The sequence below is a fragment of the Equus asinus genome, chromosome 4 (genome assembly GCF_041296235.1).
Source record: "Equus asinus isolate D_3611 breed Donkey chromosome 4, EquAss-T2T_v2, whole genome shotgun sequence".
Lineage (NCBI taxonomy): Eukaryota > Metazoa > Chordata > Mammalia > Perissodactyla > Equidae > Equus > Equus asinus.
In genome coordinates, this window is record NC_091793.1 from 94,582,783 (window position 1) to 94,596,214 (window position 13,432).

Genomic DNA, 13,432 nt, shown 5'->3' on the forward strand with positions numbered 1-13,432 from the left:
TTGGTGCGTGAGCTGGACCAGATGGAGGTGCGGTTGAAAGGCTAGGAGGTTTTCTCTCTAATACTGACCTGTCCACATCTGTCTTCAGATTTGACTTGAAGACACTGCCTGTAGATTTTGTAGAATGTTTGATGAGGTTCTTGCCAACTGAGAATGAAGTGAAAGTGCTTCGGCTTTATGAGCGGGAAAGGAAGCCCCTGGAGAACTTATCAGACGAAGACCGGTTCATGATGCAGTTCAGTAAGATCGAGAGGCTCATGCAGAAGATGACCATCATGGCCTTCATTGGGAACTTTGCTGAAAGCCTTCAGATGCTGACTCCTGTGAGTGGACCAGCGCTGATGGGGCACAGCTCAGGGGCAGGGCGGAGTGGTCCAAAGAGAGAGAGGATCTTTTTTTTCTTCTTCTAAGTCTCTCCTAGAATTATACTTAGTGTCACAGGCTCTGAGGACTTCTTCCCAGAACTTTCTAGATTGCATTTTTATTTTGGCCGTCTTTTTCACATTGTGTATGCCAAGTAAATTCGAAAATGACAAAATTCCATATTCCATATTGATATTCTCCCTAGAGAGTGCCATTTTCTTTGTTTAAAGATGTCATCTGAATTTCAAAGGACACTTCAATACAGAGTACAAGGAAAACCATTTTCTCAAACTTGGTCCTCTCTGAAACCAGTCCTCTGGCTGGGTTGGCCACACTGAAAATGTGCCTTTCATTTCTAAAAACAATCCCATATCTTTAGTAAACAGGCTTATTGGCTTTCATTGGAACCATTAAATTTACTACAGGAGTCTTCTTCCTTGGAAGTTTGTTACAGTGCACTGTGGTGATGTAGAAATAATTGCCAGCTATTTCCTCTGTGTTAATCTAGTTCCTTTGTGTTGACTTGTTAGAGACTTAGGAATATCATAAACATAAATGTCATAGTTCTTTCCCAGTTCTATTTATAAATAAACTTCCACTAATCACTGATTATAGTGGCACGTCTGCCCAAAACATGTTCTGAGAACTTCTGGAGGGTGATTACATTCCTTTGCTGTTTTGTTGTGTTTTCATTCTTGGACAACTCCATTGATTTTAAAATATAAATGGTATTACTTGATTAGAGGTGGCGGGCAGGGAATTGGGTTCTGCTAGAAGATGCTGTTGACTCCTAACCGCAGGTCTCATTAGTTACAGATTTTGTAGTAAGCAAGTTCTGACATTGCTTCTTATTTCAAATACTTTTAGAGAGGAGCTTCCATGTAATAATATGGTTACTGAACACCTAGTGGCCAACTTAAGTTTACGTTTAGGAAAAATAGAATCTCAGCATTAAGGCTTTAAGGTCTCAATGCAGGCCTGTTTTCTTCTGTGTTAATTTTTAGTTTCCGATTAGAGTTTCCCATTTTTAACATGTCTTTTTTCCCCCTCTCTTCCTTCCTTTGGCTGGAATCTAGCAACTGCACTCAATTATAGCAGCATCTGTTTCTATAAAGTCATCGCAGAAACTCAAGAAAATTCTGGAGGCAAGTGAAGTTTTCCTCGTATACACGTATGGAAGAGCTGACTTGTCAGCCGCATTCCTCTGCCTGGGAATGCCGGGGATTCTGTACTAATGGGCTTCTCCTTTCTTTTTTTGCAGATCATCTTGGCCCTTGGAAACTATATGAATAGCAGTAAACGAGGAGCCGTTTATGGATTTAAACTTCAGAGTTTAGATCTGGTAGGTGGCCTAACAGAAGTACAAGAGCTCTATGTGGGACAAAGCAGCTGGCAAAGATTAAGTCCTGGGGCGGAGAGAGTCTGTTCTTAGAAGTGGGAATGGCATGTTTTATGAAGATTCTCTGCTAGTGGGAGGATCAGTTGGTACAAATTTTCTGGAACCCCATCTGGCAGCAAGCAGTTAGAACCTTAAAAATACTCATACACTTTGACCCAGTGTTTCCATTTCTAGGAATCTTTCCTCAGGAGTCTGAATTATGGATGCTGTATTTCATTTATAATGGCAAATAATTAGCAACAGTATAGAGATCCAACATTTGGGGAAATGATTAAATATTCTATAACAATAGTTAATACGGTGAACTGTTCTTCAACTGTTAAATATTCATGAAGAGTTTTCAAAGAAATAGAGAATCTTGTGTTTAGAAAAGAAAGCAGGGTATCAATTGCATGTACAGTTTGATTTCAGCTAAGTAAAATATGTAGAAAAAAACTGAATGGACGTAGGTTAAGATATTACCAGAGAGGTTCGATGGAATTAGGGAATTTTTTTGAACTGCTTCTTTATACTTTTCTGTATTTTCTAAAAAAATTCTTTTTTTCCTGGATGGCAAGGGGTGCTCTGCTTGACAGAGTCACCTGACTTATATGACCAGGATTAGAGAAAATCCGCCATGGAACCCTCTCTCCCCGGCTGTGTGGGGCTGACGTGGCTTCCCCGTGAGAAGGTTGGGCAGTGGGTTGAGCCCCCAGCCTGGGGAGACACGTCCACTTAGTCACAGTTCGGGCCCCCAGAAGGTCATGGTCCGTTAAACACACCTGCTTCGGTCATCAGAGGCTGGGGAACGAGAGAGGAGCGAGCTGAATGTGAGGACTGCAGCAGAGAAGCCCCATACCTGGCGGCTCCACACTCACTCCTACTCTGCTCCTCCCCTTTCGAGAGCACTGAAACTGGAGTCTTTCTGCTTTTAAGCCAGCGGGGGCAGAATAGCAGATGTGGGGAGGAGGAGTTCACGTGGGTACGGATGTGTGAACAGTTCTGGGTGCTTAGAGTCTGCCCTAAAGTGCAGCACATCTCCTGGTCAGGAAGTCCTCTCGTCATTTAGAAATCAGCGGGCTGGTTCACTGAAGAACAAATCCAGTCTTGAATCTCCGGTGGGAATGTTCTTTGTCCACTTTGAGGCACCTGTATTCACTTATTCATTGTGAGTGGGAGAGCGTCATCGGGTGGGTAACTCTCCTATCATCTCTCCCTCTAAGCCACATCCCCCTTTTTTTTCAGCTCTTAGACACAAAGTCAACAGACCGAAAGCAGACGCTGTTGCACTATATATCGAATGTCGTCAAGGAGAAATATCACCAAGTGTCCCTCTTCTATAATGAGCTTCATTATGTGGAGAAGGCTGCTGCAGGTGCTTGATTTCAGCTACTAATGTGACTCTTGGGTATTGAAAGCATTAAATCGTGAGGGAACCGTTCTCTGCTTAAACACACACTCTTCAGAACCCCTTTAAAAAAGTCAGGAGCTCTGAGCTGGAACACGTCGGCCAGGTGTCGCCCCCTTCTGGGAGCGATATTGAACATGGACATGAAGGAGACCTCTCAGTGCCCTCTCTGCGAAGATCCAGGTCTCATGCACCGTCCCTCTTCCATTCATTGCCCTTTTTACTCTATTGCTGTCGTTTGAGATAGGAGGATCACCAGCCAACACACACTTCAGTTTGATTTTGTGCGGCTCTACTTGCTCAGAGGTGGCAGTTCTAAATATTTTGCCTTTCATCTAAGCACGAGTTAAATGATCAGTATGTCTCGGTTGTTACTTTGCTGTGATGGTTGCGCACTTTCTCATTTAAATCATCAGTGATTCCGAAATAGCTGGGCTGTACTAGGTAATAAATATCCTCATGTTTTAGATGAGAAAACTGACATTTTTAGAGGTTAAGTGTCTTTCCCAAGGTCACATGGGTAGAAAGTGATCAAAACTTGGCTAGATCCTGGGTCATCTTTTCATTTAGTGTACTGTCTAATGTACCATGTCCTCTCAAAGGAATAGTAGGCTGGGGGCCAGCCTTTTGGCTGAGTGGTTAAGTTCGCATGCTCTGCTTCAGTGGCCCAGGGTTTCACCAGTTCGGATCCCGAGTGCGGACATGGCACCGCTCATCAAGCCATGCAGAGGCGGCATCCACATAGCACAACCAGAAGGACCTACAACTAGAATATACAACTGTGTGTTGGGGGGCTTTGGAGAGAAGAAGAGGAAGAAAAAGAAGAGTGGCAAAAGATGTTAGCTCAGGTGCCAATCTTTAAGAAAAAAAAAAAAGAATAGTAGGCTATTCTTTTTTCTAAAGGAACAAGAGGCAGATTGACCTCAGAGTTGGTTACAGGCCATAATTCTCAAATTGTGATCTTGAACCAGGAGCAGCCAAGGTGTTTATTATAAATTCAGATTTCTGAGGCCTACCCCAGACTTAGCAAATTGAAGCTTTGGTGACAAGACCTTCTCTGACTCCCTCAGAGCACACGGCTGTTCCTCCTGTCTTACCAAAGAGCACGCTGTACTACCCTCTCATACAAGATTTATCAAATTTTATTCTAACCATTTCCATGTCCATTGCAACCTGTGCACTTAAGAGTATAATCAGGTTTCATTTATCTTTATAATTCCCTTAGCCCCCAGAAAATTGATGGTGGAAATAATGAATGAGCGAATGAACAAATGAATGAGTGAATGAAAAAAATGAATGAGCGAATGAACAAATGAATGAGTGAATGAACAAATGAATGAGTGAACAAATGAATGAGTGAATGAACAAATGAATGAGATGATGCACTCTTGCTGGGATAGATGCTTCTGAAGCCCTAGTGGAGACAGAGGCAGGTGGAAATGATAGCTTGTGGAGGACTGTGCGGTGTGGGCTGTGACAGACCCACTGAGGGCCCAGGGCTCTCTCAGGCAGTTACTAGGACTTCTACTCTGGCGGAGTGATTTTCCTCCTTTCATTTCCATTTGCCTAAATTAGGAGTTGTTTACTATCACAATTCTCGTTAAGAGAAAAAGTTAAAAAAAATTCGTATCTTACTAATTAGCACATTTTGAGTGGCCCAAATGAGATTGCCCAAAAGTGCCATTTGAAGACAATCGTTGGGAGAAGATTGAGGTCCTCTCTGGCTGAATAATTTTCTGTATTGCTCTCTGGTGCCCAAGTGAGCTGACCCGGATTCTTTATACCTTCACTCATTTATTCACTCATCTTTCGTTTATCCAGCAAACCTTTCTGAGTCCCTCCTATGTACTTGGCACTTTCCTAAGCATTGAAGAGTCAAAGGTGAAGAAGACAGTGTGAATCTAGTGAGGGGAGAACATACTGCATTGTTCTGTAATTCATCCACGTGCCGAGCTGGGGGACGTCGTAGGGAGCCAGAGGTGGGGCGCAGACCTCCAGCAGGAGGATGCAGGAGTGTTCCTGCTCTGGGAGGGTGGCCACACTGCAGGTGGACAGCTCCCTGCAAATAAATGCTTTTGATGCAGGGAAGGATTGTTTATCAAAAAGAAGCTGTCCAAGGTTGCTTTGGGTCCTAGCGGGCAATACAACGAAAGTTCCACAGGTAAAATGCTACCCCCTGCTGGACAGCCACAGAAATGCAAAAGAGTTAAAAGCGTTAAAAGCGTTAGGTAGAGGATAAGGTCTTGGGTCTGTCACAGTTAAGGAACCTCTGAGCCTGCAGGCCAACCAACAAGTTATCATCTTCTGTACAAGAAATGGAATAGTTGGGTCCAAGCACAAAATTTGGAGTCCACAGTTGTTATGTGAACTCCAACCCTGCCACCTCCTGTGTGACCTGGGACAGGCCATGTAACCTCATTATGCTGCTTTTTCCTTGTTAGCAAAATGGACTAAACATGCAAATGAATCGGTGCATATAAAGAATTTAGTGCTGTGCCTGGTAGTGAGTACTTAGTGACTTGTTCATATTAAAGGATCTCAGTTCTGAAAGCTGGAAACTAGATCTAAGCCCCTTGAGTATCCCTGGGAATCCACCAAGAACTTGGCTGACCAGCCAGACTCAGGGTGGTTTGGACCTTCACGGGGACATTGCTTTCTTTACTGTAGTCTCCCTTGAGAATGTTTTACTGGACGTCAAGGAGCTCCAGAGGGGCATGGACTTGACCAAGAGGGAGTACACCATGCATGACCACAACACGCTGCTGAAGGAGTTCATCTTCAACAATGAGGGGAAGCTGAAGAAGCTGCAGGATGACGCCAAGATTGCACAGGTAACTGTCTGTACAGCCCCTTGATACCCACAAAGAAGTGACTGGATCCCTTAAAGCCATCTGGGATACCGGCCCTGGCTTTTGGGGAAAATTGCCCTTTGTCTGCTGAGGGTAGGTTTCTTATGTAGCTGATGATTATCATGGAGGGGATCTTCCAAAATATTGCGCCTGAAAGTGCCCCTGTCTTGCTCATTGTCTTCTAATTTGGGGTCTTGACTCTCTTCTCTGGAGGCCATTCCTGCCCCTGCCCCTCACCTTCTCCTCCTAGGCTTCTTCTGTTTGAGTCCTGTATTCAGTTCAGCCAACATGCATCAGGCTTGTGCTCAGCAAAGCAGTGTTCCCACTGTTGGTTTCTGTAGGCCTTGGCCTCGAAATCTTACGCTACACTGGGGGGTCAAATTTATGCACTTGGAAAACAGCCAGACTGCACACCACCGTAGCAGGGAAGACAGAGTGTTGTGGGAACTCAGAAAGCAGACGTGGTGGAATGGCTCCCATTTGAGGCTGGCTATCTTGTGTCATGGAAGAGTTCAAGCAGAGACTTTAGTGTCCCTAATGTGGGGATGCTTTAAGGAGTGGTTGGGATTTGAAGTCTGAGTGCCTTCTATGGTCCCTTCTAACCTTGTGGGTTTTAAGGCCTTCTGCCGTGGCCTCAGGAAGCTCTTGAAGGGAATGGTTCCTCGTGTGTGTGTGTGTGTGTGTGTGTGAAGGTGTATAGAAGTGGCAGGAGGTCCCAGCGATGAACTCCCGTGCAGCACCGTTGCATTCTTCTCGTTGCCCTTCACCGGGCATTCCAGGGGCACACGGAGGCTGCGGAGAATCCTGGGGAGCGAGGGAGGGAAGAGACCAGGGAGCTGCGGGAGCCACTGGGTCGTCCCTGCTGCTCTGCTGCGGCTCTTCCCCCAGAGTGTCAAGTTCAAATGCTGTGACTGATGAGATTCAAGAGAAATTTGCTTCTTCACAGGACGCCTTTGATGATGTAGTGAAGTATTTTGGAGAAAACCCCAAGACAACACCACCCTCTGTCTTCTTTCCCGTCTTTGTCCGGTTCGTGAAAGCCTATAAGGTAAATGGGAGCATGGCGTCCTTTAATGCCTTCTGTGGCATTATTCGTCAAGCAGGTTTCCTCCTAGAGCTGTGTCTGCGTCTCTGCTGCTCTGCAGAGGCCTCACCTGTTCCTCTGGGCAGCAGATCTGGGTGGACAGTATGAGACAGCAGTCTCTGGCCCTCTGGAGGCTGAGAGCTCCTGGGACCCTCAGCTCGTCATGCTCCCTGTCTCTGCCCAGCCAGTCCTGGGGTTCAGCCCCAAAACAAAAGCTCTTGCCTGCTCCTCAGGGCAAGTGAGATGCTCCAAGACCATTGTTGTCCTGTTGACTCTTCACCTCGCAGGCAGGGTGAAGGACTTAGAAAATCCAGGCTCCCATGGAGTTGAGAAGGTAAAAAAAGTGAGCCCTGGCCTGTGGCAAAGATGCTGTCACTGAGCTCGGGGAGAGTCTGGTTGTGTTAGTCTTGCCCAGGCCTTCAGGCTGTCTAGACCAACATTGCTCTAGTGTGGACTGAAAGATGGCACTAGGAAGGATGGTTACTGTTTTTTTTTTTTTTTATCTGGACCAATAATGGCTCTTCCTTTAAATGGGAAGCCCTCTGACATAATCCGGGGCCGTGGTCTTGAAAGAGCACATGACCCAAAGAGGCATGTGTCAGAAGAATTGTCCTTGGAGAAAGAATGACAAAGAGGACATTAGGGTTTAGCGCACTGAGGAGACATTGCAATCTGTGTTGTCTGTATATAACAATGGTAATGTTGATGGAGGAAGGAGGAGTGTGATTATAGAGCGGAGGGGGGATGTGGCAGGGTTATCTACATTTTTCAGAAACAGGAATTGGAAGTAATGGGTTACTTCTCCAGTGCCATTTAATGGCTTTGGAGAACCATCCTCCGGCCTTTTACTGAAACTCAAAAGATTTCATCTTCAGTCATATCACAGGCTGTTTGCAGAAGGAAGGTGTCGTTGGCAGTGAGGATGAACACAAACACGGCAGACGTCCATGTGCAGGATGCTGGGAGCTCTGGGCCACGAGAAGGTCACTGCCACCAGCTGCTGCTGACTGTGGTGCTCTGGGCTTCACTGGCTAGCAATGCTTGTGTGCTGCAGAGAAGGCTCAAGGTGGCTTTTGTTATATGCTGTGACCACATTTCTTCACAAATTATGTCTAAGGTCTAAAGAGAAAATACATGCTATTTTTAAATTATATACTACAAGCTGGGAAGTGGCTCTGGTTGGTCTCAAAGCCCAGCACTGCAGCAGGGATGTGCATAAAGCAGAGAAAAAAGAGAAGCTGCCCTTGGTGGTCAGTGGGGTGTCACAGATCATAACCTGTCTAGCAGCGTGCCCCTTCCGTGTTACCATTTCTCCCTGTGGTCCTGTTCGCTAGCTCCATGAGGCGCTTGTCTGGCAGTGATGCTATGGGATGCTTTACTTGCCCTAGATATTACATGTTGAATAACCTCCCAGTCTGACGCTGATACTGACCTGGATGTTGGGGTTTTAGGATGTCATCCCTCCTTTCTCTTCCTGAGTTCAAACCAAATGAAACTTAAAAGCAAGAGAGATCAAAATAGAACTTTATTACTGATGAAAGCTGGACTGGAGGACATGGCGTGTATCTGTGAGCTTACACTCCAGCCTCTTATCCGTCAGTTCTCAGCTAGACTATTAGAAGTCTCTCTAGGGAGGCTGGGCTTTGAAAGAGAGAATGCCCAAGAGGGCTGAGCTGAGGTGAGCCTGTTTGATTTCTTTTTCCCATTCATCAGACTAGTCCCCCTGCCTCCCTTGGGAAGGAGTGAGCTATGGCGAGAGGGCCCAAGAGTGTCACTCGGCTGAGGCCCCTGAAGGGACCAAGAGGCGAGGAAATGGCGGTTTTCCGCTAACAATGGGCAAGAGGAGAGGTCCTGAGATCTTGCTTTCAGAGAAGCTGTAGTAAGTGGACAGAATTTGGAAGTACAGCAAACGCATGTGAAAATCACTGAGCAGAGCTGCCGGGAGGGCAGGTTGTCACCACATCTGTGGGACTGAGACTAAGAAGCAGTGTGAGTGGATCATCAAGAGAGGACTTCTGGAGGTGAATTTCAACTATGAGGTTTTGAAGAGATGTGCTATCGACAGAGCATGAAACCCCAATTCAGAGTTCAATATAGTCCTAAAGTGTAGACTTTCCGAACCTTCCATTGACTCTAATTCCTGGCTCACCAAGGATTCTCTAAGAATGACTTTTAAATTTTTGTCTCCTGTCATTTCCACTAATCTTTTTGTTCTTTTGATTTTACCCAGCAAGCAGAAGAGGAAAATGAGCTGAGGAAAAAGCAGGAACAAGCACTCATGGAAAAACTCCTGGAGCAAGAAGCTCTGATGGAGCAGCAGGATCCAAAGGTGAGATGTGCCAGGCTCCTGAGATGGCCCCCACGGAGGGAGGCCCCGATGGCTCCCCAGAGGCAAGCAGAGGAGACAGGCAGAAAGCCAGATTTGGAGAGGATCCTCACCAATTCCTTGTAGGGCCTGGAAACTTAGCAAATGGACCTTTGTTCCTTCATTACTTTGTTCACTAGCCACTAGAATGAGGCTAAGAGTGTGTTTGTTTAGCATTTCCAAGTTTATAGAGATGGGGAACTTAAGCACAGATGGTACAGAAAGGTCATACCAGGTAACCTGATGACTGGACAGCTTGGTGTCCAGGGGTGGCTTCATGGGTGCGCTGTTGGTGCTGGCCTTGGTAGCTGGAGGGCTTCGTGAGGAGGCATGGGAGCGTGTTTCATGTAGGTAAAGACCTTACAGGCTGGCAGGTCAAAGTATTCCTCATCGTGATCCACTTCCCCAGAGTTTAAGAAGTTGGTGGTTATTACCAGCTGCCTCTTGTTGCATAGGATTGAGCCTTCCCATTGCTGTCAGCTGGAGTTTTGTGTGTGCTTCTGTTAAAGTTTTCTTCCCAGGAGCTTGCTGCGTTTTTCTCTCTTTGAGCAGATTGTTGGGATGGTGCTGTCTGTATTTTTGGCTGAGGCTGCTTATCCGTAACATAGTGCTCAGGCACATGCTGGATTTTCTCAAACTTCCAGTCAGTGCTGGTCCCACTCATCTCTGCTATTCTTCTTTCTTCTCAGTCTCCTTCCCACAAATCAAAGAGGCAGCAGCAAGAATTAATTGCGGAATTAAGAAGGCGACAAGTTAAAGATAACAGACATGTATACGAAGGAAAAGATGGTGCCATTGAAGATATTATCACAGGTAAAAGATACTTCCTCATCGTGGCCCATGGAAATCCCATGCCCTCACCCATACTGGGCCACTTGCAGATTCTGTTGCTGCTTTTGTCCAGGGTTTACAAGTTCTTCAGTTGACTTATTCACATCCAGAATTATGCAGACTCCATGCTAGTTTGAGGATATTTATAGTAGCCTGTATACTCCCTATCAGAGACCCCAACACTCTCTCTCTGAAAAATCTCCTTCTTGTTTCTCAGTATCATTACAACTCTGTAAATTTCACCAGGGCTCCTTCTCCTAATGGTTTTCCATTGTCTTCGATTGGTTACCGTGCTCCATTTTCTTCCTTGCGACCACTCTTATGCAACTGCCTGGTAAATGCTGTAGACCCCATTCAGGGGTCTGTACTAACTACAGTCAATGCAGGGTTTTCCAGCATGCTCTTTTAAAGAGCATTTCAGTTACTCTGCTCATTCAGAGTAACTGAAGACAATAGGAAATCAGGAGCTGGAGCTTTCATTTGGAGGGCCAGTGGACCTCTGGCCCAGGCTTGGGGAATGGTCGTTCTGTCAGCTAGGAATGGTGCCTAACCCAGCTCGGTTCTTGTCTGATTAAGTTGTAGCTTAATGCTTTCTGCTCGAACCAGTTCTCCAGAGTTTCTGCATGCCCTCTGACAGAACAGGATAATAATTTGGGCCACTGTCTTGTGGCACTGGCTGCAAGTGACTTTCCTTTCATGTCTGTTGCATATGAATACTGTTTATCAGCTTCCAAAATACTTGAAACTTTTTTTGTGTGGGAAATTTTAAAGATATACAAAAGTATATGGAATAGTATGATGAGTTCCCATGTACCCATCACCAATCTTCAGTGCATGGCCCATCTTGTTACTGGTCTGCTTCTACCTACCTCCTATTCCTCAACTTCTGGGATTGTTTAGAAGCAAATCCAAGACATACAAGTTCATTTGGAAATATTTCAGTATGTATCTTCGAAAAATAAAGACTCCTTAGTAAAGCAAACAAACATACCCACAGTAACTATTTTCACACACCTCCAAAACTAACAGTTCCTTAATATCAAATATGCAGTTATTATTCACATTTCCCCAGTTGTCCTAATTTTTTAAAAATATAGCTCTTAGACTTTTGACTTCTCATTTCCTGTTAATAGCTTAGTCAGCATTGTAAATAGGGATCCCAAACTGCCAAAACCACAAACTTTTTCACCAGCTCAGACCCAAGGAAATAAGTAAATAAATCACTAAAAAAGGAAGTCAATAAAGAATTCCTTGCCCAGAGTAAAGCAGTGTTAAGTCCTGAGTGGATGGGTAAGTGGTTAGTGAAAATGCCGGTCTCTATATTCGGTGCACATGTATACTGTAGACATGTGCCTACCCGGATCTCAGTGTTCACCCTGCGATGGCTTGCAGATGGCCCCCAGATAAAGCCCCATTGGTAAGCGTTGCTCCTTGCCTCCTCAATATTGAGGGGGAGGCTCCGCTCTGAGCGAGACCAGGAACAAATCTTCTTGGGTAAGCACCTCTTAGTCTCAGTGCCACATTAGATGAACTTTTAGGTAGAGAAGCATCCAGCCTTGCACGTTAAGAACTTAGTGTTCCTTTTTCATCACTGTTCTCCATCTTAATGACACTTGGTTTGTAGAATGAGTCAAGTGTTCAGTTTCCATTTGCCTGACCTAATCATTAATCTGCCATTGGAGGTGACTGAATATCTGCTATGGAGCAGTTTTTATTCTCCTTGGAACGTTTTCCATTTTCCGCCCTACCACCAAACCCCAGATTGAATAACTCTTTCAGACTTCATGAACTCACTTGGGTATATATTGCTTTCCATCCTTCTCTGCCCACCCTCCCCGCCCCTTCTCCAGGTATGATTAACAAAGCACTAACCGTGTACTAATGCAATAGATCTTGGCTTTTTACTCTCTTCTGTTTGTCTTGTTTGGCTGTCATTTTTGATGCAGTGTTGAAGACTGTGCCCTTTACTGCTCGCACCGCCAAGCGTGGCTCTCGATTTTTCTGCGAACCTGTTCTCACTGAGGAATACCATTACTAAACTATTAGTCTTTCTCACCTGATGCTCTTAAAAGGTTGCTACAGATTTTTTGACCTTTTATATCCCTCTGTATGTCTATCAGGGCCACCCAACGTGCTAGCATGGAATTGCCATCTCCACCATGTTCTAGTTTATGTTGTCTTCACGCTGCATGGTTTTTTTATTTCAGTCATTCCTGCTTACTTACTGAAACTTTCCGTACATCTAGGAATCCACATGGCTCTGACGGTCTGGGTGTGTGTGAGCTGAATTAGTAGAATTTCTTGCAGAAATTTTCAGAAAAATAGTAAATAGAGCACTTGTTTGAGAATCAGGATTGGGACCAACTAGGTTGCTAATAAGATTTTGGGGCTGATATCTTTGAAGACAAAATGATAGTCATTAATAACAATACTATGCTACCTAACATTTCCTGAGTACTTACTGTGTTCTAATAGGTTTATAGATATTAAACTAGCCTTTTTGTACTCGGTTAAGGTGCTTTGATAGTAAAATGAGCTTGCTATACAAGTGCTTAGGAACGCAATGCTCTAAAGTTGCAAAATGATTTGCAGAAGAAACTGTGAACTACGCGCAGCTGTAAATTGAACCTTTCTTAAGTATCTTACGTAGTCCATAGCCATCATCCAGTGTGCTGGAGCTGATGGCACGAGCTTTAACACAGGGAGTCCATTTGACCTGGAAGCCTGTATAAGCTGATAGAGGCAATCCATAGCTTTTTTTCCCTCTGATTGTCATGTCATGCTCAAGTTCAGCCATCAGCAATTCTGTGCTGGAGCAGGGCTGCAAGGCAGGAAGTGAAAACAGAGGCTGAGGAGCTCCCCACCGTCTTATCTCATTCATGCTTCTTTGCTGGTGGCTCTGTTCCATGTCAAACAAACGGTATTTCTTCTGTGGTGAGATCATATCTGGACCTACTTCTTTGGTTGGGATAGTGGCACCAGAAATACTAATAGAAAAATACCTATTTCTAGAAAATGCCACTGTTCTTAGAATTAAAAAAAAAAATCAAATCTTCCTAAAAAGTAACTGCCTTGGATTAGTTCCTGATGACTGGATAAGAGACAGACTGCTCTGCAGTGCCCAGTTGATTAGAAAAGAGACAAGGGAAGCACG

The 13,432-nt window shown here is 44.9% G+C and overlaps 1 protein-coding gene across 11 annotated transcripts in view; it reads left to right on the plus strand.

Annotated features, from left to right (window-relative positions):
* Positions 1-13,432, plus strand: part of FMNL2 (formin like 2) — a 292,532-nt gene that overhangs the window by 274,285 nt on the left and 4,815 nt on the right. For 9 of the 11 annotated variants that reach the window (XM_070507768.1, XM_070507771.1, XM_070507769.1 and 6 more), the window contains 8 exons: positions 89-323; positions 1,440-1,508; positions 1,625-1,705; positions 2,987-3,116; positions 5,817-5,980; positions 6,945-7,046; positions 9,313-9,411; positions 10,137-10,260. In XM_070507768.1, coding sequence (XP_070363869.1) covers positions 89-323; positions 1,440-1,508; positions 1,625-1,705; positions 2,987-3,116; positions 5,817-5,980; positions 6,945-7,046; positions 9,313-9,411; positions 10,137-10,260 — 1,004 coding nt within the window. Of the gene's footprint in view, positions 1-88; positions 324-1,439; positions 1,509-1,624; positions 1,706-2,986; positions 3,117-5,816; positions 5,981-6,944; positions 7,047-9,312; positions 9,412-10,136; positions 10,261-12,224; positions 12,351-13,432 lie in introns of all 11 variants that reach the window. The other 2 variants (XM_070507766.1, XM_070507772.1) reach the window with 1 other exon arrangement.